Genomic DNA, 21,105 nt, shown 5'->3' with positions numbered 1-21,105 from the left:
TAGTACTGTGTGTGACCTCCTTCTGCTCCAATCACTTCTGCCACTCTTCTAAACATATTCTCTATCAATTTTGGGTATTCCTCTTTGGTGATTCCATCATACTCTGCTGTAACACTGTCTCATAGTTGGAATAGCCCCTACAGTGAATCTTGATATGCTATAAGTAATTTCTTGAGTGATTCTCAGGGGTATTCAATATGGTTGATGTCTTGGGTCTATGTTGAACATGATAGAATAGTAATATCATAGTTTGCAAGCTATTGGTGGCTTATTTAGAGGTATACTTAGGGTCATTGTCTTATCACAAAACAGTATCTTCTTCATTAACTCATAACTTCTGCATGCTTCTTAGCAGACACTCCTGTCAAATGAGTATTTACTACTCTGTATTCATCCTCCCCTTTGCTTCATAGAAGATTCCCACTCCATTTTATCTCATATAGTCCTATACCATCAAGTTTTGTCTTGAAACTTAAGGTGTTTATTTAACTTTTCTTTATCTTAATGATTGTCTTATCTATTTTAATATAAATTCCTTGCCATATGATTTCATCCTATTGATTTTAACCTTATCTAACTAGATAAACCTCTTTCAGCGATTAGCAGTCCGATATTTGTACTTGAAAGTAGCATCTTGTCTTTTATTTTTATAGGTTGGAGATAGAGGAATCTGTTTTTCTTGATTATAGCTTTAAGATGGGCTGTCTTGAGAGTCTGTCTGACTATTTGAGTAGAGATAGTCATAGGAATGATGGAAATAATCAATTTAATCACTTTATTAGCATCAGCAGTCTTTCCAATTAGAATATAGTGATTAAGAGATCTTAAGTCTTATAGAGCAACCTTCTAGATTGGCTACCAAATAACTTAAAGACCATAATATTACTATTCTATCATGTTCAACATAGACCCAAGACATCAACCATATTGAATACCCCTGAGAATCACTCAAGAAATTACTTGTAGCATATCAAGATTCACTGTAGGGGCTATTCCAACTATGAGACAGTGTTACAGCAGAGTATGATGGAATCACCAAAGAGGAATACCCAAAATTGATAGAGAATATGTTTAGAAGAGTGGCAGAAGTGATTGGAGCAGAAGGAGGTCACACACAGTACTAGAATTATAGAGATTACATTAGTAAAACTCAAAGTCAAAAAAGTGTCCCAATGAGTCATCAAAATGAAAATACTCATATCTTCACATAATGTCATTAGTTTCCCACGGTATAGGGAACCGAAATGAAGCTGAGATGCAGACCTTTCCGACATCTCCTTATAGCTTAGTCATATTCCCACGTCTCAACACATGATATAGCAATTACATGAAAAGCTACAAACATTGGGACACTTTTTTGAGCCACTGTATAGGATCTGTTACACTCGCTGTACTCCATGGCAAGTGTGGCCAGCATCCTGACCTGTTGACTTATGTCAATAGTATCATCGACGAGGCTGTCAATGACTGCAAGGGGGTCAGGGTGAGTTTTTCCTCCTTTCAGTCTGATATATCTCTGATGGGCTGGATAGCCTACCCATGGGGGGGAGCTGGTTCAGTTTGGCTGGAACGCCGGTCCTCGTCATGCACGTGTCTTTGGTCTGGTGAACAACCTTACCAATAAGAAGAAGCTGTCCATGACTACGAGGCAGCAGAAGGACTCCCATGCTTTAGGAATTCTGGCTTTGAGCTGGAACTTGCTCATAGCTAGTCTCCCTGCTGAGGTCAGTACATCATGTATCGAGGCAATCGGTGAGGCAGGCCTGCCTGCCATGACAGTCAAAGGCAATGACTTGGGTGAGTGTCTCACATATGTATAATCTTCATTACTGGTAACTTACATATGATACCTAGACTTTGGGTATACCCTAGACTTACCTGGTGGTCCTCTCTGCTTTTCGACAGCTGAGTGGGCTCCCTCTGAGGCATATATGTCACAGAATTATGAGTCGTAAGTGGATTGCATCTAATTAGTAATGCCACTTTTTGATGTCACATCTAATAGCCCCATTCACACAGACCAACTCTATGCCCCTTATGCAATGAACTGGGTTACTCTTTATGCTATCATGGATCCAGAGCAATGCCAGCTTCATGGTGGCCGTAGTTCTGGTGGAAATTATGTGGATGTCTCCCTCAAGGTAGTGGTGAAATGTGCCACTGACACAGTCATGGTATTTTTGTCTCGTTTGCAGCTCCACACTTTAATTTTGCTGACAACTGGTGCCACAGAGTATGCAACCCTGTTTCCAGCATGGTACAACCCTTGCTCGAGATGGTGTCTGCAGACAAGGAACTGCCATCAATTTTTCGAGGCACATCAAGCAAGCCTTCGATGAGGCAATTGCAATTGAAGGTGATGTCAAGGCAATGGTTACTCAACTTGTAGAGGAAGAAGAGTCAAATTATGGATCGTATTCAGGTAGTCATCCAGTAGTATACATACTAGTCTACAATTGTCACTCAAGTTTGCCTTCAATAAAGTACTTTTCTGAATTTTTCATACTTTTTTTTTCGGCATGAGTCTTTTGTTTTCGGGGCGACATGATATAATTTCGGGGCGACACATGTTGCAGTTTTCGGGGCGACACACAATAGTTTTCGGGGCGATACAATTTCCTTTTTCGGGGTGTCACACAAATTCAATTTCGGGGGGGCACACTTTTTATTTCGGGGGGGCACAAATAATATTTGTGCAGATTCAGCAGCATAATGACTTGCCGTTCATAAAAGTAGACGAAAGAAACCTATGTCACAAACCCATGTTACTGAGGTTTCGCACTGGATAAAGACAAGACAAGAACTTAACGGTCCATCAATTTACCTCTTTATTGTGCCTCTTGGATCCGAGACCAGCGCAGTTCCCCTACTGTAGCTCGTCCATTCGATAACATATGTCGAGAACCGTCATACTGTTTTGGCAGAATACGTCAAAGAAAGCCCGCCAATCTGTTTAGCACAATCACTCGCGACCTTGCAGATCACGACCCGGATTCCATGGCTTGTCTCGGGGATAAGAACAACGAGCAGTAGGCCCTTCCCAGCATATTCTCACGCAGTTCAGCTTCATCCTTGCAGGGGCGCGACAGTTGACAAGCTTTGGTCATCTGCTGCTTGTAATTGATGCCCTCGACGTGTGTGTTGATTCACGTGCGGATGTGGTCTTTGTCCCGAAGGAGAAAGCCCGAGTTCTCCCAATTCCTGATTACTTGTTTGCCGGAAACTGATGTAACTATCGCCCTTCGTGCTAACACCGTGGCCTATCCAAGGAGCTTGATGCGGTTATGGTCTCGATAGTGGTTTATCGCAGGCAAAACCAACTATACCTCATCCACTCACCACTCTGATCCAGACCGCCTTGTCACGACCCGATTATTTCTCTTCCAGCGGATCTGCCTCGAGCTCAATCAGTGTAAGTTCCTTTGCGCCTTCGATTTCGATGTAGGGCTTCCGACCTTTAGCCCTGATGCATCGTCACCCCATACACGGATATGGTCACCAAGGCGGTTCTTCGGCACATTCAAACACACCGAAACTAGAGATAACCCTATCAATTTGATGTGCCTCAGGCCGTCACGCAACCATCATGAAGCAAATCAGTAAGTAGCATGCCACTTCGCCTCCGCGTCGTATTCTATCGTATACTCCTGTACTTGATGAGCTGAATGGACATCAGATCCTGCTGCTCCAGCCGAAGACGCTTTTTGGGCTGTCCCTACTCATTGCGATAGTCCTCGTCCACCAAGGCATAAACGCACGTCACCCGACGAGAGATTATCATCCGAAATGAGATGGGCAAACAACTGGACCTCAGCCCATCAGTCTTGCATGATCTACTGAGTATTCACGTCTCCAATACCCCATATCATGTATGATGGGTAATCATACCGAAGAAGGTTTTGAATTTGTCACATAAGCATGTTGCCTTGGTCGGCATACAACTCCCTGAGTAGTTAGTGTACTTCAAGTATCGGTATTATGTGGTGACTTCAGTGTATTTGATGCCGCCCCATTTTGGTGGTTTCGACGCTGCCAATGAGCACCTTTGATCAGTACCTTTATACGTGCTATACCTTTCGGATTCGTGACCCCCAAAGAAGGGGTCGCGTTGCCCAACCGAGTGTTGCCCTGTGCCAGACGTGTTTGAACGGTACGAGCAGAGTGTGGTAACACAGAAGAGATGGCAGGAAAAGCCAAAGCACGGTACGTGGCCTTCTCATTATAGGAACTCTACTTGACGATTGCCTTGTGGTGATCAACACTATATTTTCCTTTTGCCAACGTCTTACTGCCAGAACGATCATCGTCCGCTTGATTTCCACTGCGCAAACAGGTTTCTTCTACACCACGCAGCGCCCAAGGCAGGGTCCGAAGCTCGCTGCCGTCAAATATGATCCTAAAGGTGGGTATTGGTATCCAGGCAGTTGTGCAAAATACTGAACTGGTTCATTTCAGTCAAAGCTCGTGTACTCTTCGTCGAGAGCAAGAAAACGAAGAAGTAGTGAAATAGTCGCTCCATATTTACTGTTTCTTGGCACCACCAAGAGATTCACGCCAATACTGGGTGGTGCTCGACACTACACCCCCAGTTGTGACAATATGCTATTTGTCGCGCTCTAATACATGTTCAAAATAGGTGGTGTAGGAACCACAATTCTGTCCGCAGAAACTCTGTTCATACAGAACTTAACATAAGTTAGGGAGGGGTGCACGTGTACTACACATGACATGAAAGATATTCTACACATCCCTGCTCACCAAAACGTCTGCCCTGCCTGAGGACTGCTCGGTATATTCTGTGGTGTTACCCCACTCTGGGGAATTGATGTGGCCGATTGGGACTGAGCCGGCTTGGGAGCCTCTACCTCTTTGCGGTACTCAATTTTCTCAACACGGACTTCGCCCTCCACAAGCTGATATACATACGTGACAACGACAGCGCCCTGAATGTCCATGAGTGCAAATGATGGTGTTATTTCACTGAGAATATCAATTCAGTCAGGTGATGCAGACGAAATGATGCAAGGGCTATACCCGTTATATGAGCCTGTCCATGCGCCAGTCGCGGACCCAGGATTCACGAAGAAACGACCATCATATTCAATTGCCTGGAAGCTTATTTGAATCACATCAGAATGCCAGCTATCATGTAGAGGCTGCGGAGTCAACACACGTATGCGTATGCCCTGAAACAAGCACATCTACGTCCATTTGCCGTGCCAATCCACTGAGAGCATCAAGGTCGCCAGTCGGTACACACTGGTGCCCATGAATCACTCCAATTCGTATTGGAGTATGCACTATGGTTGCAGATGGCGGAAAGCTGGCGCTCTGGGTCGTCCGCAGGTCAGTGATGACTCAACCACATAGTATGACATGAAAATGACAAGTATGCACCTCATCATAGTCCCCTCGGACAACATACACATCTCCTGCTATAGTGCGCAGGTACTCGTAGGTCTCGCGGTCACAAACGTTCCCTGTGCAAAGGATCTGTTGAATTTTTCCTGGAACAAGAAGTTTGCGGAATTTGGCTGGGAGGTCGTGTGCACGGTGTGGGATGTGCAAGTCACCAATTATTAGGACAAGCACCATAGCGGCAGTATCATGTATAACGGACTCCTGGAGGAAAGCTTGGGGTCGGCTGTGAGAAATTATTATATAAGCTGTACGTCATCATGTTCGGCAAGTTTTCTGACAGCATTTGCAAGAATGGCTCATTCAAATTATCTCTAGATTGTATGCTACTGAAGCATGGATATGACGTGTGCTTCAGTACTCTAATGTTATCCTAGTTTTACAGCAGTGAATTCAGCGAGTTCCGACGGTATACTAGTAGAAATTGAATTATTAGACAACAGGATATAAAGCTAACAACAAGTACATTACACAAGAGTAACAAGGTGCGGATACCAATAAACCATTCACAGCAGAAGCACAGAAACCTGTAGAAGGGATGCTGGGGGAGCACCGGAAAGCAAACAGGGGTAGAAGGGCCACATGCGACACGAATAAAACAAGAGAATCGAGTACATATAAATGCGAATGTGCATTGCTGCGCTACGGGAATGGAAAGTGGACTCCACACTGGTGCATGAATTAGATGTTGGTGTAGCTCCCTGCCAAGTGAAGATGGTTAGTGCCGATAGAAGGGGAAGAAAAGAAACAGGCCTACAAATCCGCGCCTGCCAATCACCGCTGCCCGTAGCCAAGATACTGCCCGCGGGACTCAAATCGATAGAGATGACTGCGGCAGATTCATTAATGGGGTTCTCGGTCCGGAATCATCAGAACATTCATACCAGAGTTCTTGTGTCCTTGAAGCATGCACTGCGTCGTTGCGGTGTGCGAGTCCCAGAACTGGACACCACGGTCCTTGGACCCTGACACAACCCACTGCCCATCATGCGACACAGCAACGGAGAGCACGTAATCCTGCGCGGACATGAAATCAGTTGGAACAACAGATGACATATGTAATGGGTCCGCGGCCGGGACTTATTTGCTTACCGTGTGGCCCAAGAAGTTCATGGTGCACTGGCTGCCCTTATCATCTTTCTTCCCATTGGCCACCGCCTCCTTGCGTTTTGCGAGAAGCCCGCTGACATCCCAGTATTTCAGAGTCTTGTCTAAGCTGCCGCTCACCAACCCCTTCCCGTCGGGCGTGAACGCAACGCTGTAGACGCTGTCCCTATGACCCCGCAGGCGCTCGATGAGGGAGCCCGTTCCCACGTCCCAGATGCGCACAACGGTATCAAGACTACCAGCCGCAACCAGTTGGCCGTTTGGTGAGATAGCCACGGAGGTTACGCCTGCATCGTTGTTCACAGGATCGGCGTCATTGATTGTGAGCACTTTAGATGACCCATCAACCATGTCCCAGATACGGGCAGTTTTATCGCCCGATCCCGAGACGATAAGCCTGCCATCCAAGGAAAAGTCGAGTGAGTAAATCTCCTGCTGATGTCCGTCGAAAACGTTGCGAATGCGTTTCTTGGCAATATCCCATATCTGTAAGGCGTGATCAGTGCACGACCCTGATGAAACACAAAGTTTGGCGCACTCTGATCTGCTTATCTTCAGCGCCCGTTGCAAGATATTTCCCATCGGGGCTGAAACAAACACTCCTGATATACAGGTCACCTGCCTTTCCAGCTGCTTCATCTGCAAGGACGCTGTAGGTCCAAGGGTAATGAGATGGACTACTGCAGTCAAGATCGTTACCTACCAAGTCTTTACGCCCGTCTTTGTGTCATAGATCTGGGCCGTGCGATTACAGCCGGTGGCGAGGTACTTGCCGTCTGCAGAAAATCGTACACAGCAAACGACACTAATAGATGGCACGTGAAAATGTAGATATACAGGAAGATGTGATCAGGAGGCTATGTTCGATCAAAGCCGATCATACCACGCACCTCTCGTGCATGAGTGTGTGCACTAGCGACACATCTAACACGCGCTTGACTTTACCATTGAAGACCGCGAACCAGTCAGTGCCTTCCTTCTTCAGTTCGGGCGGAACATTGTGTGGGTCGAGATCATCCGGAAACTGCCCCCCACCACTTTGTGCGTTATTGATAGGTACGAGGGTGCTTGAGCTAGCTGCTGTTGGTTCTGCTGGGCCGGCAGGCGGTGGATTTCCAGGCCCAGGTGGATATGGCGCATGGGCGGCAGGTGGTGGTGGAAGACCTGGGCCTTGGAAAGTAGTCAAGGCAGGAGGTGCCCCAGGTACAGGGGGGAGCTTCGCATTTGGAGGTTGAAGAGAGGGACTATAATGATCTGTCGCAGATAAAGGGGGGGAAAAAGAGGTGGCATAGTATCCATGAGGAGGCGGCGAACGTGTGGAGCTTGAAGTGAATGGTTTACCTGGACGAGTATCACCCTTCATACGCTCAGTCTTTATACGCTTTGAATCCCGAGCCTCCGCCGGTGGACGTTCACGATCTCGGTCGCGCTCTTCACGCTGTCGATCACGTACTTCGCGCTCGCGTTCACGATCAGCACGTTCGCGGTCTTTTTCCCGCTCGCGTTCACGATCGCGATCTCGACTGTAGTAAGGCTCGTTGTATGAGCCAGGCCCAGGAGGTACACCGGGGACTGCAGGCGGAGGTGCAGGTGGACCGGAAGGCCCGACTGAAGCGGGACCGACGGGCGGATGTGGAGCTCCTGCTGATACACCCTGACGAAGTGCATGAAGCTCTCCTCTGAGGCGACTCAGCTCCTCTTCGTATGTCTGTCGAATCTTGCCATGTTGAGATTCCAGCTCATACAGTGACTGGCGAACGATGTTCAACTCGTTTATTTGTGAAGTGACTAAATGGACAAGATTGTGCAATCATACATAAAACCGAAGTGTAATTAAAGAATCAAAGGTGCGCACCTTTAGATTCATACTCGTCTCGTTGATTGCGAAGAATGCCAAGGTCAGAGGTGATAACATCAAATTCTTGGCGGATGGTATCGACGGCCTCATTAAGCCTGACATGACTGTGCTGGTTTGGCCCTTGGGCAGGGGGAACCGTAGGCTGCAAGCTTCTATGCTATTGAAACAGGGAAAGTCAGTATGGGTGCACGCCAAGAAAGAGTTCATAGCAACAGAGATAGAGAATTTTGTTCTCGGGTTAGCGCCGTGAAGGAGCGTCATAGCGCAATTAGAGAATTCATTGACCACGATATGTGACAGAACCTGTATTGAAGAAGAGAAAAAAATCGGATGGAATTACTCACGTTGTATATTGTGGAGGACATGAAGGAGGTTGGGAACCACGGAATGGGTGTTGATCATCGCCTTTATAACTGGCGTTGGACCCTGATACTCTGATTCTTTTCTCACACTTGACACTACCGGCGGCATGTCCTATTTGAGTTGTAAAGGCACAGTCACGTGCTCGGTAGACATACATTGAGAAGTTCAAACCCAGCGGCACCAGAATCTCCTTCTCTCTTTCAGGCGGTTGCGATGCTCAGGAAAGTCGGACTTTGCTATAATACGTTAAGCGCACATAGTCTCCGTGCTTGCAGGATGCACTGCTCTCATCAGGTAACATAATCTCCGACTGCTTAGCAAATGAGGCGAGGTGTAACGTACTTGGGTATCACTATCCCAATTCCATTGCTGTATGGCTCTCCACTTCGTTTCCATTTCTGATCTGGAGGACCACGGGCCACCGAGCTCGGAGCCTTCATCCGGAATCTACCTAACAAGTAACTTTGACTTCGCACGTATAAGCCAGATTTAGCATCACGGTCGCAGTTTGCTCGGCCACCGCCGTTTCTGCTGATTCAAAGGGTCATCAACCCCATACAAGGTGTGAGACTTATCTGTATCCTTTGTCTTCGTTTCTTGAAATGGCTGGTCTGGGTACAGGTAGCGATGTTCTCGCGGAGTTTGAAGACGCAGGCGCCATCCGAGCATGGCTGACACACCCCGTTAGGCGCTGCACACCACGCACGAGCCACGCATATCAGGTCCATCTTTGGTGCCACAATCCTACAATAAGATCATGCTATTTGTTTCTTGCTCTGTTGTACCAACCTTAAAGCAGAGACATGGTGAGGATGCCATTGACACCACCTCCAGTGGCATACAAGTAACATTCCTTTGAGGTGAACGGTGACAGCTGGCGGGCAGCAAAGAGTCCGGATGCGTATCCTTGCTTAGGTCATTTGCGAGTGGCTAACACCGCTTGAATTTGCCGAGCCTGCTGGGGGATGCCCAGACTTTGTCTGCACACCCAGACCGGCCAGAACTCTGACACTAACGGCAATTGGTCTATCAGCGCAGAACACTAATTTTACCGGTGGGAATAATCACCACTTGCAATTTCATATTGCTGACCACTTTTATGCATGAACATAGCTGGCAAATACGTGAGGCTTTACGGCACTGCTGGGTATTCATAAGATATGTTCCGGCCGAGTTTCGCACATAGACCTACACAACGGAAGGTTAACTTGAGCACACTAGTCTCAAGTTAGATTGAATGGTGCTCCGTGGTCCATGATGATTATGATAACCCATGCATGTCACCGTAGCAAGCTAATCTTGTGGTTCTGTTATATTCAGGCATATAAATAGCAGTACCCTGCAACGTCCATCCAATATTATTGTAAAACTGAATTGAAAATGTCCCATTATCGATTATCATACAATTTACGCCAGCGCCGAGCGTTGATCCGGTATTTAATATTTAATATTCGTCCGCTCTGGTTTCGCGGCTGGCGTTCCCACTCCAATTGCAGGATGCCACAAGTCAAAAAGTATATACAATTTAGCCCTCAGGTTCGTAAAGTGTCTTCTAGTCAAAAGCCTAGCTGAGAACAAATTGAGGGTTGTTATCAAATAGCCTGACGTTAATTCATGACAACTCTCAGAGCTAGCCCGCAGTCCAGAACCAAAGTTTATGACAGAGTCATTCGCGAACTTTCTTCTCACTTCCTCGTTCAACAATCCCTTGAGTTTGCGCCCCCCTCGTGTCTGTCTCGAACACATCTCCCATACTCACAACGCCCAAAGCGTTTAAATCATTCACGCGTCTCATGGCTGAAGAATTAGACTCAACAACAGTACCCGTGGACTTTGTCAAGGAAGGAGGCGATTGGCTGGCCATATTTAATCCCCGCGTACCTCGCCAGATGGACGTGCAGCTTGCAGCGCGGTACGTTCATGACGGGTGCGTTTGTTTGGAAGACTTATGGCTTCACTCCAGTCTGACACCATTTTGTGAGTCAGCGTGGTATGTAGTGTAAAATTTTCCTTGGATGGGACATTTCTTGCAGTAGGCATGGAGGGTGCCGTTGTACTTTACAACTTGACTCTCGGAGAGAAGTTTACGTGAGTACTCATCCTGCCCTCTCACGAACAACATTGGGTGAGCTGGTAACGCAGCTTCACACTGGAGAGTAATAGTGGAAAACCAAATCATGCACGAGCTGTTTGTATCAGTCCTGATGATCATTTTCTTGTCGCTGGTTCTGAAGACAGACTCATAAGAGTGCGTGCCAGTGACTCAAATTTTATTCATCAGGGCACCCATGTTGTTATATAGGTCTGGAGTATCACGAACCGCATGTTGGTGCATGCTTTGGAGGGGCACTCCGGAGAGGTGTATGCTCTAGCATTTACACCTGACAACAACACATTGCTTTCAGCGTCCGGAGATTGCACGATCCGCGTTTGGGATGCGACTCAGTTTGCTGAGACTCCTGATGCTAGCTCAATCATCCTCGATGAAACTATGGAGGCCACCTGTCGTGTACTTCGCCCAGTCAGCCCTGGTGTCAAGCTTTCATCCAAGCTCGCACTGACATCTATTGCCGTCGACTCAACTGGCAAGTTTGTTGCTGGGGGGTCGTTGGATGGAATGATTCGAATCTGGAAGGTTGACGGCACCGAGAACGGCAGCACAGAGCCGGTGGAGACATTACGCGGGCATGAGGATGCTGTGTATAGTGTGCAGTTTGTTGTGGGCGGCTTGGTGAGTGCAAGCGTGGATCGCGCGCTGAAACACTGGAACATAAGTGAAGTGGGTGTTGGTCGCACAGAGTGTCGAAAAACTCTGCAGGGACATAAAGTACGTGACAACTTGGACAAAACCTCGATCCCAGTATCGCAACTGACCTTTCACTAGGACTGCATTCTCGCCACATCTGCACTTCAAGTTGGAAGAGATCAACGCGTCGTGTCCTCGTCTCGGGATGGGACGGTAAGGATGTGGGACTTGAAGACGGGCATGGTGCAATTCGTGATCCAGGGTCATAAAAACACTGGTACGTAGCTGGACCACCGAGCCTCTGCAATTTCTTTCAACGTTCCCTTCTCAGTGACGACTGTGGATCTTTGCAAAGACGGACGACTGTTAGCATCTGGTAGCGGGGACTGTGAAGTGCGGTTATGTAAGCGTGAATTGATATAATGTTCGATTGACCTCTGACATAGTGCTGACCATCAGGGAGCTACTTGATTGTTTGAGAATGTCTAGGAAAGTATCTTATAGTTTCCCAATAACAAATGAATAGACTATATTGGAGTTGCGTGGTGAGGTGGTCAGTACACTGGTCACCAATGATTCATTAGTGTACACATGGTTTGTCGTTTGCAGAGCTGGTGCGTTTACTACGAATACAGATATAGGAAGCTCTTTGACACTTTCATTGTTGTGTCGAGGATTGCTAGATGGGCGGAGTAGTAACTTACGTCGTGGAATAGCTTCGCGTAAGTCAGACGAGGATAACATAAACTAGTCCAAGCTGTTTCTGGTAATTCCGAGTCGGCCTCGGTCATCAAGCTCTTTAAGTACCTGTTTTGCTCTTGGTTTCAACTTAGCTTCTTTTATTACCAAGAAGGACAATACTCGCTTCTGCTCAGCTCATTCGTGTATAAAAGTCGGGACGATGCAGACCCAAATCATATCCCAGTACGTCCTTGCAAAGATAATTATTTCACCCTTCCCAGTGGCACTACGCCGTTCACGATGAAACCTGCACATTCCTTTACATATCTCCTCGCGCTATTGTCGCTGGTCGCTGGCTCACCGATCCAGCAGCTGAACACCCATACTTTACGCCTGCCACTTGAGCGTAGGAACAATCAAATCAGTGTTAAGAGTCTCCAAGCACACCTCAAACAAGTCACCGCGTATGGCATGCACAGCTTCACTTCCTGTTTACGATATTGACCGATAAATATAGGAAGTACCGTCGGGGATTTGCGGCGTACGAGGCCAATAAGGGACATGCTCACCCGTTGAGCATGCCATCTAGCTCAAAAACGATGAAGCGAGGTGCTGGTAATGTTCCTTTGATGTCTCAAGATGTCGAATTGTGGTATGCCTCGATCGATGTTGGCACGCCTGCGAAGACTTTCACAGGTGCGCACGTATTACAATTCCTTTGAGGTAATATTAAGTAATTCTCAAAGTGTCCATTGACACGGGCAGCGCGGATCTCTGTAAGTTATTTTCTTCAGACCCGAATTTTTGCTCACCTTTCCTTACTCAGTCCTTCCTTCTGTCGATTGTGATGATAGCTGCGACGGTCACAATAGATATGATCCATCCAAATCCTCAACAGCTGTCGACCTTCACAAGCTATTCTGGCTTAGCTTTGGTGAAGGCGAAGTTGCGGGGGAACAATTTGCTGACAACGTGGTAATCGGAGGATATGAGGTGATTATTTTGAATTCAAGTCATGCGCGTGTATCCTAACCATGACCAGGCTAAGGGACAGACTCTCGGGGCTGCACTAAAGTACTCTCCAGACTTCTCAAGTGATAATTTCACACCTGACGGGCTTGCCGGCTTTGCATTCGAGTCTATATCTGATTACCCAGCACCTCCGCTCTTTCAAACTCTCGTGGATAGTAGACAGTTGCAGGAAGATATGTTTGGTGTCAAACTTTCAGCCGCCCCCGGTGCAAGCGAACTATATATCGGAGGGACCAACACGGCGCTGTATCAGCAAGACACTCTAACGTATACACCTGTAACTGAACCAGGCTACTGGGAAGTCAAACTCGATCAGATATCTCGAGCTGGCGCCCCTGTGGGGAAACCGGAGGCACCATCCATCATTGACACGGGAACAACTTTAATCGTAGCGAATATGAATGATACTGCATCCTATTTTGCTGGCATTGCTAACGTTACGGCAACGGTTGACGAATTTCAAGTGATTTATTCAAGTCAGTATCAAATCGAGAAAAAGGATCTTCATACCCTGCAGGCTAATACTTAGATATTCAGTGCCGTGCGATATCATTGAAAAATATGCGCCGACTCTCACCTTCGGAGGACATCCGTTCACCGTGTCCTGGGGACACATTCAATCTCGGGCCTGTCGAAGTGGGATCCAGTGACTGTGTGGCTGGCATCGCAGGCTCGGACGACGTGGGTAAGACTTTCGTATACATGGATAGCTTGCTAGTACTCTGATTCAGGCTTACTATATTAGACTTCTGGGTCGTGGGTGACGTGTTCTTGCAGAACGTGTACTCGATCTTTGACATGTGTAAATTGCGAGTTGGGTTTGCGGAGCTCACATAAGCTCATCAGAGCATCTGATGAGAGTTGTGGGAGAAGTTTTGAATTAGGGAGTATTACATACGGACCTTCGACAGTACTACTAACTGTGCACACGTATACCCTGAATTGACAGACTTTCTGTAGCGCTATGTTTGCTTGGAGCAGGGAACCAACATATGATTCTGCTGCTGGTATGAGTGTACATGAGCAGTATATATACATTTTCGAGTACTTGACTAGGCTGATAAGGAGCATATGGCAAGTTCAAAGATATCGGTGAAGAAACAGGAATCATGAAGTTTGAGCACAAGATAAGATAACAAAAGAGAGAAATTCGGATGCGAAGAGTTGCGCTCTTCGTATCAATGAATCACGTGGATGACGTCGACCGCGTGGTTCGAGCGTCTTCATTTTTGAGGCATGGTCGGCGTATAGAGAATGGGGAAGCCTCACAGATAGGAGGTCTTGCAGAACAAACCACCATCTATACCAATCCTACACTGGTCCCTTTTCCTTCTCCTCGGTCTCCAGTTCATCCTCCACTTCGAAACTATTTTCCTCGTGATACAGCGCTCCAATACCCACATTTCCCGGGGATGAGATACAACAAATCACCGAGAACGCGACGAATGATATCAAAAGGCCTGCAGAGTTGTCAAAGTTTAATGAATATTTAAAACACCGTTTAATAGAAACAGTAAACCTACCGACGAAGAACGCAATGTGAAAAATGCGCACCCACACATTCCACGCAGTCGCGTCGCGGGTTGTCATGATTAACCCAGGCATGGTTGGGAAGACCCCAAGCACCCAGGCGAGTGGGGCACGCCAGTTGACGCCATTGTGGTACCTTGACAGAAGTGAGGGGAAGAATATGCCTTGTAATGTTTGCGTACCAGTAAATAGAGCGTTTGTCTCCGATGTAGCAGTCCTCGAGCTTGATCATGCATCCCCTTACCACGAAGTAGTCTGCAAGAAGAATCCCAGAAAAGGAGGCGACTGGGGAGGATCAGTTTATCGTGATGAATCAGACTTCTTTAACACGTACAGAATATTCCGAAGCTAGATAGTACGGTCAAGAAAATTGAAGCATTAGACAGGTATTGCCAAGGGTTTGAAGCTAGACCCAGGAAGGCGAGCAGGTAAGCACCCCTCCTGATGTTGATATAGCGTCTGCGGAAGAACATTCGTTGATTTGTGCATTTGGGGCACAATAAACATAGAATACGGACGGTACAACACCCCTGCTCGTGTATTAGGTAGATGTTGGGATACGAGAGTAAGGACGTACGAGATATCCATTCCGACGCTCACAGAGTTGAGAACAATGCTCATGCCGAGCTGGGCGCATACACAGCTGAGTCCAGCAAAGAAACTGAAGCGCAGTCAGAGAAGAAGCTAGAGTAGATAAACGTGTTACATACATCGCAGCGCGAACTGTCCGATGGAAAAGAAGTGAGCACCCACACTTACCGTGAGATTGTCCTCACCTCTCGGGGAGTCATTACTGAAAAAAGGAGTTAAGCTATGCCCAACGGACGAACTCCCCCTCCCCCCAACTTACTAGTAATTCTGCAGAGCTGCGAGAAGCAGGAAAGGCTCCCAAATCAAACTCCCTACAATTTCTTGGGCGCATGACGTGACGATGATACCAATCGTGGCACACACAATGATGCAAAATGGGCTGGGAGTAATCAGTCAGGTAAACCATAGTGAATATTGGTTGTGGACGTACGCAACGATTAACTGAGCTAGCGTAGGCGCATCTGAATGGACGTGTTAGTGTGACAAACAAGAATGTGATGACGTTGGGCAGACATGGCCGGTTAGCATAGCGCGTCCAGTCGCTCTGACCGATGGTGCCACCACTCCTATTCACCATAGCCATAACATATATCAGGTGGGCGCGCAAGCGACAAAAGGACAGTCTCGCACCATGCGCCAAGAATCGCAGTGATACCGAATAACATGGCCCTATCGTATTATTTAACAAGATATCTGATTTTATCTCAGGTCTTGATCTCACCATCCTGTTCCACCATGAACGGGACTCGCTTTCTCCTGAAACAAGGGACCGCCAGAATGTGTGTTCGAGACCGCCCAAACAAGAAGTCCGATCAGGCTGGATTGTAGAGTAAGTGCAGCGCATGCGTGAAGTTAGAATGGTGACGGTGCCTACGTGGCGCTAAACATGACAGACGAGACGATGAAGGGTTTCTGGAGTCGCTCAGGAGGGATGCGCATGATCGCGATGAAGAACACGTAGTAGATGCTGCATACGACGGTCAAGTTGAATGGACTCGTGGAAAGAGGATGTATCGAACATCATGCCTATGAAGTCCTTCTTCAGCAAGATTCCTCCTGCTAACGTCTGTTTCCTGAATCATCGTGCGTAAATGGCTGGAGAACTTAACAAGTTGGGTGCACATGTGCTCACATGTGGGCAAATCCTATAACAAGATAAAAATAAGCATTTAACAACCTAAAAGAAAGGTTGCGCACCAGGAATGATGGCGCCGATTGTAACCTATTCAAATGTGTGGAATGAAATAAGACGCACAAGGACTTGAAGACGTACCGCAACAGCTGCACGAAAGTTTATCAGCAACATAACAGAGAACAGGAGTAGAAAACAAGTTACCTTGTCCACCCCAGTAGGCCTGAAGGCCATCCCAGCTAAATGCGCATACAGCTTTCAGCACTTGAAAAAGAAACTCAGAACTTACAAGATGGCCCTTGAATTGTGAAATCAAGCAGTGTACTCCAATACGTTTAGCGCATCACTCACACAAAAGCACGAACGATAACAGGAAAATAGGCGCCTCTGCTAGAGGAATCAGCATAATGTGCCGCGGTCAATTGTTGCATACTCGCCGCATGCCCCAGCAGAACCTGCACGCCACAGTAAAACCTATGTGGTGTCTTTACTTAAGCTGTCAGCATTTCAATGGAACCCATCCCGTGACCACAGCATCCCCACCTCTCTCCCATCCACCCGCAGGTGACACTAAGCAATCCAACGATAAGACCGCAGATGACGAGAGACACGATGGCCTGTCTCGCATCTAGGCCGTACGCGAGTAATGTGCTGCCGGCAGTATACGCTGAAATGGAGAGACCACCGATGCACCAAAAGATGAAGTAGGACCATATCTTATAGGTGCGGCGCTCTTTGGGCATGGGGATGAGGTCGCGGTTGAGCCATGGTGTATTGGGCACTCCAGGATCAGTGGGTACCTCAATGTACTGCAGGAACCTGCGCCATCGAGACGGATGCGGATCTGCGTCCTTTGAGTTGGACATCGCAAGTGGTCAGTAATACTCAGTATTAACGTCTCAACGCAATTGGGGATCGAGAATTTTTTTAACGTTTGATCATGAGCTCCATTTCTGCGGAAGAATACGCGGGGGTACGTTATAGTGATTCTATGCGGTTGGAAGGAGGCTTGTCCGGATCTTGATATTGGCTCCATACTTAGGACTGATGATGAATCGATATTATAATCGGGTAAGACCATATCATTTAACAGCTTTCAGCCGCAGAGTCGAAGATTAGTGCGCAAGAAACTTGAACTAGTCAAACTGTCAGAGTGATGTCGTGGACAGAGGTGAGACTAACATTACATAATTCAAAAGAACACTCGCCTCTTCAGAAAGTGCGGGATTTGGCCAGTCTGCGTGAGGTCTATACAGACAAGTCACAGACTCTGTGTTAAAGTCTGGGGGTCTGCCAGCAGTTGTCCGGAAAGTGCCGGGAAGTCTATGTTTGTCTGCCCGCTGTATTATGTCATAATTTAGTGTCAGTCCCCCGCCATCTCGCCATCAGCCTCTCCCGCCATTTCACGTTGCCCGCCGTGCCTACAGACAACATATCATCGACTACAGCTCTACAGCCGCCAAGTATTCCAGGTGCCATCCTGCGGAATGTCATCAATCGGACTCATCGTTGATTGCACCTACTGAAGTGTGACACAGGGGTGGCTGAAGTGCTGACGGGGTGGTTGATGTAGATGGCAGGGGTGGCTAGCCACTGACGGGGGTAGCTGATGGGATTAGTGTCACAGTGGCTGGCGTAGTGGCGAGAGTGATGATGTCAGACAACCCGGAGCTTGCCGACAAAACACACCCAGACGTGTCCCCCAGACTTTGAGGCGGAGTCTGCGCAGACTTAACACAGACCGGCCATTTCCTACATGCCCTCAGCTCCTCGTTGTCTGCAACATGTCCGACTTCTTCAAATCGTCGTCATCGTCTAGTTCTCCGTCAGGTATGTGACACGCAGCTATATTCTGACTGCTACTCAGCACATACTTTGTAGACATGACTGCAAAAAAAGAAGCCGTGATGAATGGTTGTGGCCTCCAGAAAGGTCTCCAATCGACATTCCCGTTCCGAATGTTTAGTTCTGTTTGGTCTTTCCGGAGGAAACTAGCTTTCGATCATACGCTAGTAATCCGAAGCTCAGCATCATACTAGCAAGTGATCAGACATCACTAGCACTTGCGACTCTCCACCGAAGAGTCAGCAGCTAGCTAACGCGCCATCAACGAGGGTCACAACCTCCTAGTCACTATGATTTTGTTGTAGGTGACGTTAAAGGAACTCTTCTATACGTTGCTATGACATTCAATGAACGCACAGTTTGGACCACTCTTTGCAAGAAAATTGTGTAGCTGCTGCGTCAGTAGTCAAAGTCACGCAGTGGTGAAAATAACATCTTGATCTGTACGTCGGTGTCATGGATGGCGGCGCTGGTATGTAGAAACGTTCGACTGACAGATGCTCCCCGGGCCCACCTCCGCATTTGGCCGCCTTAGTGCGCGAGTGACCCGAGTAGAAGTGGTGCCAATAATCAACAACGTACACGCAGTTATCAAAATATCAAAATTCTTTTTGACCGGCCACGCGTCTTTGTCTTTGCCTCCCAGTGCAAGATGAAGTTTTCATCCCCCTTTGCCTCTCTGCTGGCTCTTGTCTCTATTACTGCTGCTGTGCCTAAGAGCCGTAATGACGGTGTTATTCGGATTCCTCTTGCCCGCAAGAGCGCTGACGTCGCCGGGCATGTTGATATGAGTGCTCTCAGTGCACACCTCTTCAGCGTTTCGAAGTAAGTTCAAAATTCTTTGTTCATAGCCCTCAACCACCGTATTGATCGCTTGCAATCTCTATCTTTCAGCAAGTATCGTCAGACATTTTCTGCATTCGAAGCTAATACCGGTTATGCTCATCCTTTGAGCGCGAAGATGAGGTCTTCTATAAGAGAGCGTGATGTTCCGCTCATCAACCAGGGAACTGAGCTGTGGTATGGCGAAATCGATGTGGGCACGCCACCACAGACGTTTAACGGTCAGACAACCCTACTGTCAGCATGGAACGAACATTGCTCATTGAACTTTATCTGCAGTATCTATCGACTCAGGAAGCACGGACCTTTGTAAGCACATACACCTGACGAGACGTTTATCTTGACCTGAGGCCACTTCTTGTTAGTCCTTCCGTCTGCGTCCTGCATGGACTGCGCAGGCCACAAGATGTATCACGCTGCCGCGTCTTCTACAGCCAAGGACGAAGGAAAATTTGTTCCCCTCTCGTATGGTGAAGGTCGAGTAATAGGAGATGAATATAGCGATGACGTGTTCCTTGGTGGCTACGAGGTGGCGCAATAACTCTTTCTTACGTCGCAAAGACTGATTTTCTTTGCTAAGGCTTCCAGCCAGGCATTCCTTGCTGCCTATGAGTACTCCAGCAACTTCGCGTATCCGGATTTCGAACCTGACGGTCTTCTCGGTTTTGCTTTTGAGGAAATATCTGGTCTTGAGGCTAAGTCAGTCTTTGAGACAATAAGTGACAGTGGCGTACTCCCAGAACGCGTGTTCAGCGTCGAACTTTCTTCTACAGCCGGGGAGAGCGAGCTCAGTATCGGAGCGACGAACCCCAATCTCTACATTGAAGACACCTTGACCTATACGGCCGTTACCCAGGAAGGCTACTGGCAGGTGAATCTAGAGGCAGTTTCGCGAGATGGCTCTATTGTTGCCAGTAACAGCGCATCTATTATCGATACCGGGACCACGATGATCATCACAACTGATGCTGCAGCGGAGGCATACTACCAGGATATTCCAGGTTCAAGCAACAGTACTCAAGAGGGAATGACATATTATACCAGTTTGGCCGATCCTTTGCAGTTGATGATTTATAATTGACTTATTCCCTAGTTCCGTGCGACACGATCGGATCATACACTCCCACATTCTCATTTGGTGGGCGCGGCTTCGATGTTTCAGAGGGAACGTTCAATCTTGGTCCAGAGAGCGAGGGTTCAAGCGACTGCGTGGGAGGTATTGCTGGGATGTCAGATCTTGGTGAGTACTTCATATCATGCGCAATGTACGCGAGCTAAGTTCTCCTTTTCATCTATCCGTTTTAGACTTTTGGGTTGTCGGGGGCATTTTCCTGCAGAACGTTTACACAGTATTCGATCAGGGAAACACTCAAGTGGGCTTTGCCGAACTGGCATAATCCTCAACCTCTTCATCCTCTGCTTGATTTGCCATAAGGACTTAGCATAAATGTCTCGTTTTCGATTTCAGGTTTGGTACCTGTGTATCACATACATCCTTATACCCTTACAATTCTGTCATTATTCACCGTTTATGATTTCCTTTTGTTGAATACCGACAAATGTCAGCTGACTGATGTAGACGAAATTAGCTCGATCTGAACCCCAACATTGGGTGACTTCCCGCAGCGTTTAGAATTCCAGATACCCGTTTCAAACCATATGTGCCGAGGAGCCGCTGTAGAACGTAAGCAACTTCCAACTCCGCACGTCAAACGCACCATGTTCCAGACCCTAATCTGGAAGAGGGGTGCCCATCGTTCTAAACAATATTTCAATGTCCGCGCTGGCAATGTCGACTTTTTTGGGTGATTACGGCGCATTTCCATGTGATGCGCTTAGCTGGCACCCTTACAATGTTTTTCGTATGTTCAACCAAGTCTCTTTAATGCTAATCATTGTTCATTTCAAGTGTAGTACGCTTCATTCTGCACCATGTGCGAAAGTCATTTGACCTGCCAA

At 47.4% G+C, this 21,105-nt stretch overlaps 8 protein-coding genes across 8 annotated transcripts; 5 read left to right on the top strand and 3 right to left on the bottom strand.

Annotated features, from left to right (window-relative positions):
• Positions 1–1,538: 1,538 nt before the first annotated feature.
• F5891DRAFT_955418 (uncharacterized protein) lies at positions 1,539–1,955 on the top strand (the record flags this gene model as incomplete). Its single annotated transcript, XM_041375326.1, has 2 exons — positions 1,539–1,797; positions 1,855–1,955. Coding segments are annotated over 2 exons (360 nt in total), but the record flags the coding sequence as incomplete, so codon positions are not given.
• Positions 1,956–4,290: 2,335 nt separating this feature from the next.
• On the top strand, positions 4,291–4,502 carry F5891DRAFT_955457 (uncharacterized protein; the record flags this gene model as incomplete). Its single annotated transcript, XM_041375331.1, has 2 exons — positions 4,291–4,402; positions 4,456–4,502. Coding segments are annotated over 2 exons (159 nt in total), but the record flags the coding sequence as incomplete, so codon positions are not given.
• A 252-nt stretch (positions 4,503–4,754) lies between these two features.
• On the bottom strand, positions 4,755–5,595 carry F5891DRAFT_1190847 (Metallo-dependent phosphatase-like protein; the record flags this gene model as incomplete). Its single annotated transcript, XM_041367369.1, has 4 exons — positions 4,755–4,980; positions 5,035–5,115; positions 5,174–5,331; positions 5,398–5,595. The coding sequence occupies 4 exons, from the start codon at positions 5,593–5,595 to the stop codon at positions 4,755–4,757; spliced, it is 663 nt and encodes a 220-aa protein (XP_041224040.1).
• Positions 5,596–5,703: 108 nt separating this feature from the next.
• On the bottom strand, positions 5,704–8,837 carry F5891DRAFT_1043520 (WD40-repeat-containing domain protein). Its single transcript, XM_041362147.1, has 10 exons — positions 8,728–8,837; positions 8,381–8,540; positions 7,867–8,313; positions 7,416–7,779; positions 7,229–7,330; positions 7,064–7,175; positions 6,511–7,011; positions 6,303–6,435; positions 6,176–6,247; positions 5,704–6,119 (listed from the first exon to the last, which is right to left on the bottom strand). The coding sequence occupies exons 1-10, from the start codon at positions 8,746–8,748 to the stop codon at positions 6,100–6,102; spliced, it is 1,932 nt and encodes a 643-aa protein (XP_041224039.1). The 5' UTR covers positions 8,749–8,837; the 3' UTR covers positions 5,704–6,099.
• Positions 8,838–10,138: 1,301 nt separating this feature from the next.
• On the top strand, positions 10,139–12,255 carry F5891DRAFT_1043503 (WD40-repeat-containing domain protein). Its single transcript, XM_041362146.1, has 7 exons — positions 10,139–10,673; positions 10,733–10,834; positions 10,889–10,994; positions 11,049–11,573; positions 11,631–11,769; positions 11,824–11,895; positions 11,952–12,255. Exons 1-7 carry the CDS (start codon positions 10,540–10,542, stop codon positions 11,969–11,971), a joined length of 1,098 nt encoding a protein of 365 aa, XP_041224038.1. The 5' UTR covers positions 10,139–10,539; the 3' UTR covers positions 11,972–12,255.
• Positions 12,256–12,320: 65 nt separating this feature from the next.
• On the top strand, positions 12,321–14,170 carry F5891DRAFT_1043492 (aspartic peptidase domain-containing protein). The gene is made up of 8 exons (XM_041362145.1): positions 12,321–12,637; positions 12,691–12,869; positions 12,920–12,949; positions 13,000–13,166; positions 13,216–13,668; positions 13,735–13,746; positions 13,791–13,890; positions 13,951–14,170. The coding sequence occupies exons 1-8, from the start codon at positions 12,474–12,476 to the stop codon at positions 14,040–14,042; spliced, it is 1,197 nt and encodes a 398-aa protein (XP_041224037.1). The 5' UTR covers positions 12,321–12,473; the 3' UTR covers positions 14,043–14,170.
• A 346-nt stretch (positions 14,171–14,516) lies between these two features.
• On the bottom strand, positions 14,517–17,324 carry F5891DRAFT_1190843 (permease for cytosine/purines, uracil, thiamine, allantoin-domain-containing protein; the record flags this gene model as incomplete). Its single annotated transcript, XM_041367368.1, has 22 exons — positions 14,517–14,665; positions 14,729–14,871; positions 14,918–15,020; positions 15,070–15,194; positions 15,254–15,265; positions 15,313–15,396; positions 15,446–15,458; positions 15,512–15,528; positions 15,586–15,705; positions 15,757–15,787; positions 15,840–15,892; positions 15,957–15,995; positions 16,048–16,143; positions 16,201–16,293; positions 16,346–16,399; positions 16,459–16,471; positions 16,524–16,548; positions 16,600–16,607; positions 16,663–16,697; positions 16,748–16,756; positions 16,810–16,932; positions 17,002–17,324. The coding sequence occupies 22 exons, from the start codon at positions 17,322–17,324 to the stop codon at positions 14,517–14,519; spliced, it is 1,668 nt and encodes a 555-aa protein (XP_041224036.1).
• Positions 17,325–18,955: 1,631 nt separating this feature from the next.
• F5891DRAFT_1190842 (acid protease) lies at positions 18,956–20,543 on the top strand (the record flags this gene model as incomplete). The annotated part of the gene is made up of 7 exons (XM_041367367.1): positions 18,956–19,128; positions 19,198–19,367; positions 19,426–19,455; positions 19,512–19,675; positions 19,727–20,189; positions 20,240–20,386; positions 20,452–20,543. 7 exons carry the CDS (start codon positions 18,956–18,958, stop codon positions 20,541–20,543), a joined length of 1,239 nt encoding a protein of 412 aa, XP_041224035.1.
• Positions 20,544–21,105: the final 562 nt, after the last annotated feature.

This window comes from Suillus fuscotomentosus, assembly GCF_016647785.1.
Source record: "Suillus fuscotomentosus strain FC203 chromosome Unknown F5891scaffold_39, whole genome shotgun sequence".
In the NCBI taxonomy this organism is placed as follows: Eukaryota; Fungi; Basidiomycota; class Agaricomycetes; order Boletales; family Suillaceae; genus Suillus; species Suillus fuscotomentosus.
This window is presented reverse-complemented; position numbering and strand designations above follow the sequence as displayed.

Coding starts and splice junctions, on each gene's coding strand:
- F5891DRAFT_1043520 (XM_041362147.1), bottom strand. CDS start 8,748: ATGTCCTCCACAATATACAAC. Junction 7,331..7,415: donor CACACACTCATGCACGAGAG/GTGCGTGGTATG, acceptor GCCATCTATTAG/TGTCGTTTGCTGTGTACGAT. Junction 6,248..6,302: donor TCAAGGACACAAGAACTCTG/GTATGAATGTTC, acceptor AATCTGCCGCAG/TCATCTCTATCGATTTGAGT.
- F5891DRAFT_1043503 (XM_041362146.1), top strand. CDS start 10,540: ATGGCTGAAGAATTAGACTCAACAACAGTACCCGTGGACTTTGTCAAG. Junction 10,995..11,048: donor CTGAAGACAGACTCATAAGA/GTGCGTGCCAGT, acceptor GTTGTTATATAG/GTCTGGAGTATCACGAACCG. Junction 11,574..11,630: donor AAACTCTGCAGGGACATAAA/GTACGTGACAAC, acceptor ACCTTTCACTAG/GACTGCATTCTCGCCACATC.
- F5891DRAFT_1043492 (XM_041362145.1), top strand. CDS start 12,474: ATGAAACCTGCACATTCCTTTACATATCTCCTCGCGCTATTGTCGCTG. Junction 12,870..12,919: donor GCCTGCGAAGACTTTCACAG/GTGCGCACGTAT, acceptor TAATTCTCAAAG/TGTCCATTGACACGGGCAGC. Junction 12,950..12,999: donor CACGGGCAGCGCGGATCTCT/GTAAGTTATTTT, acceptor TTCCTTACTCAG/TCCTTCCTTCTGTCGATTGT.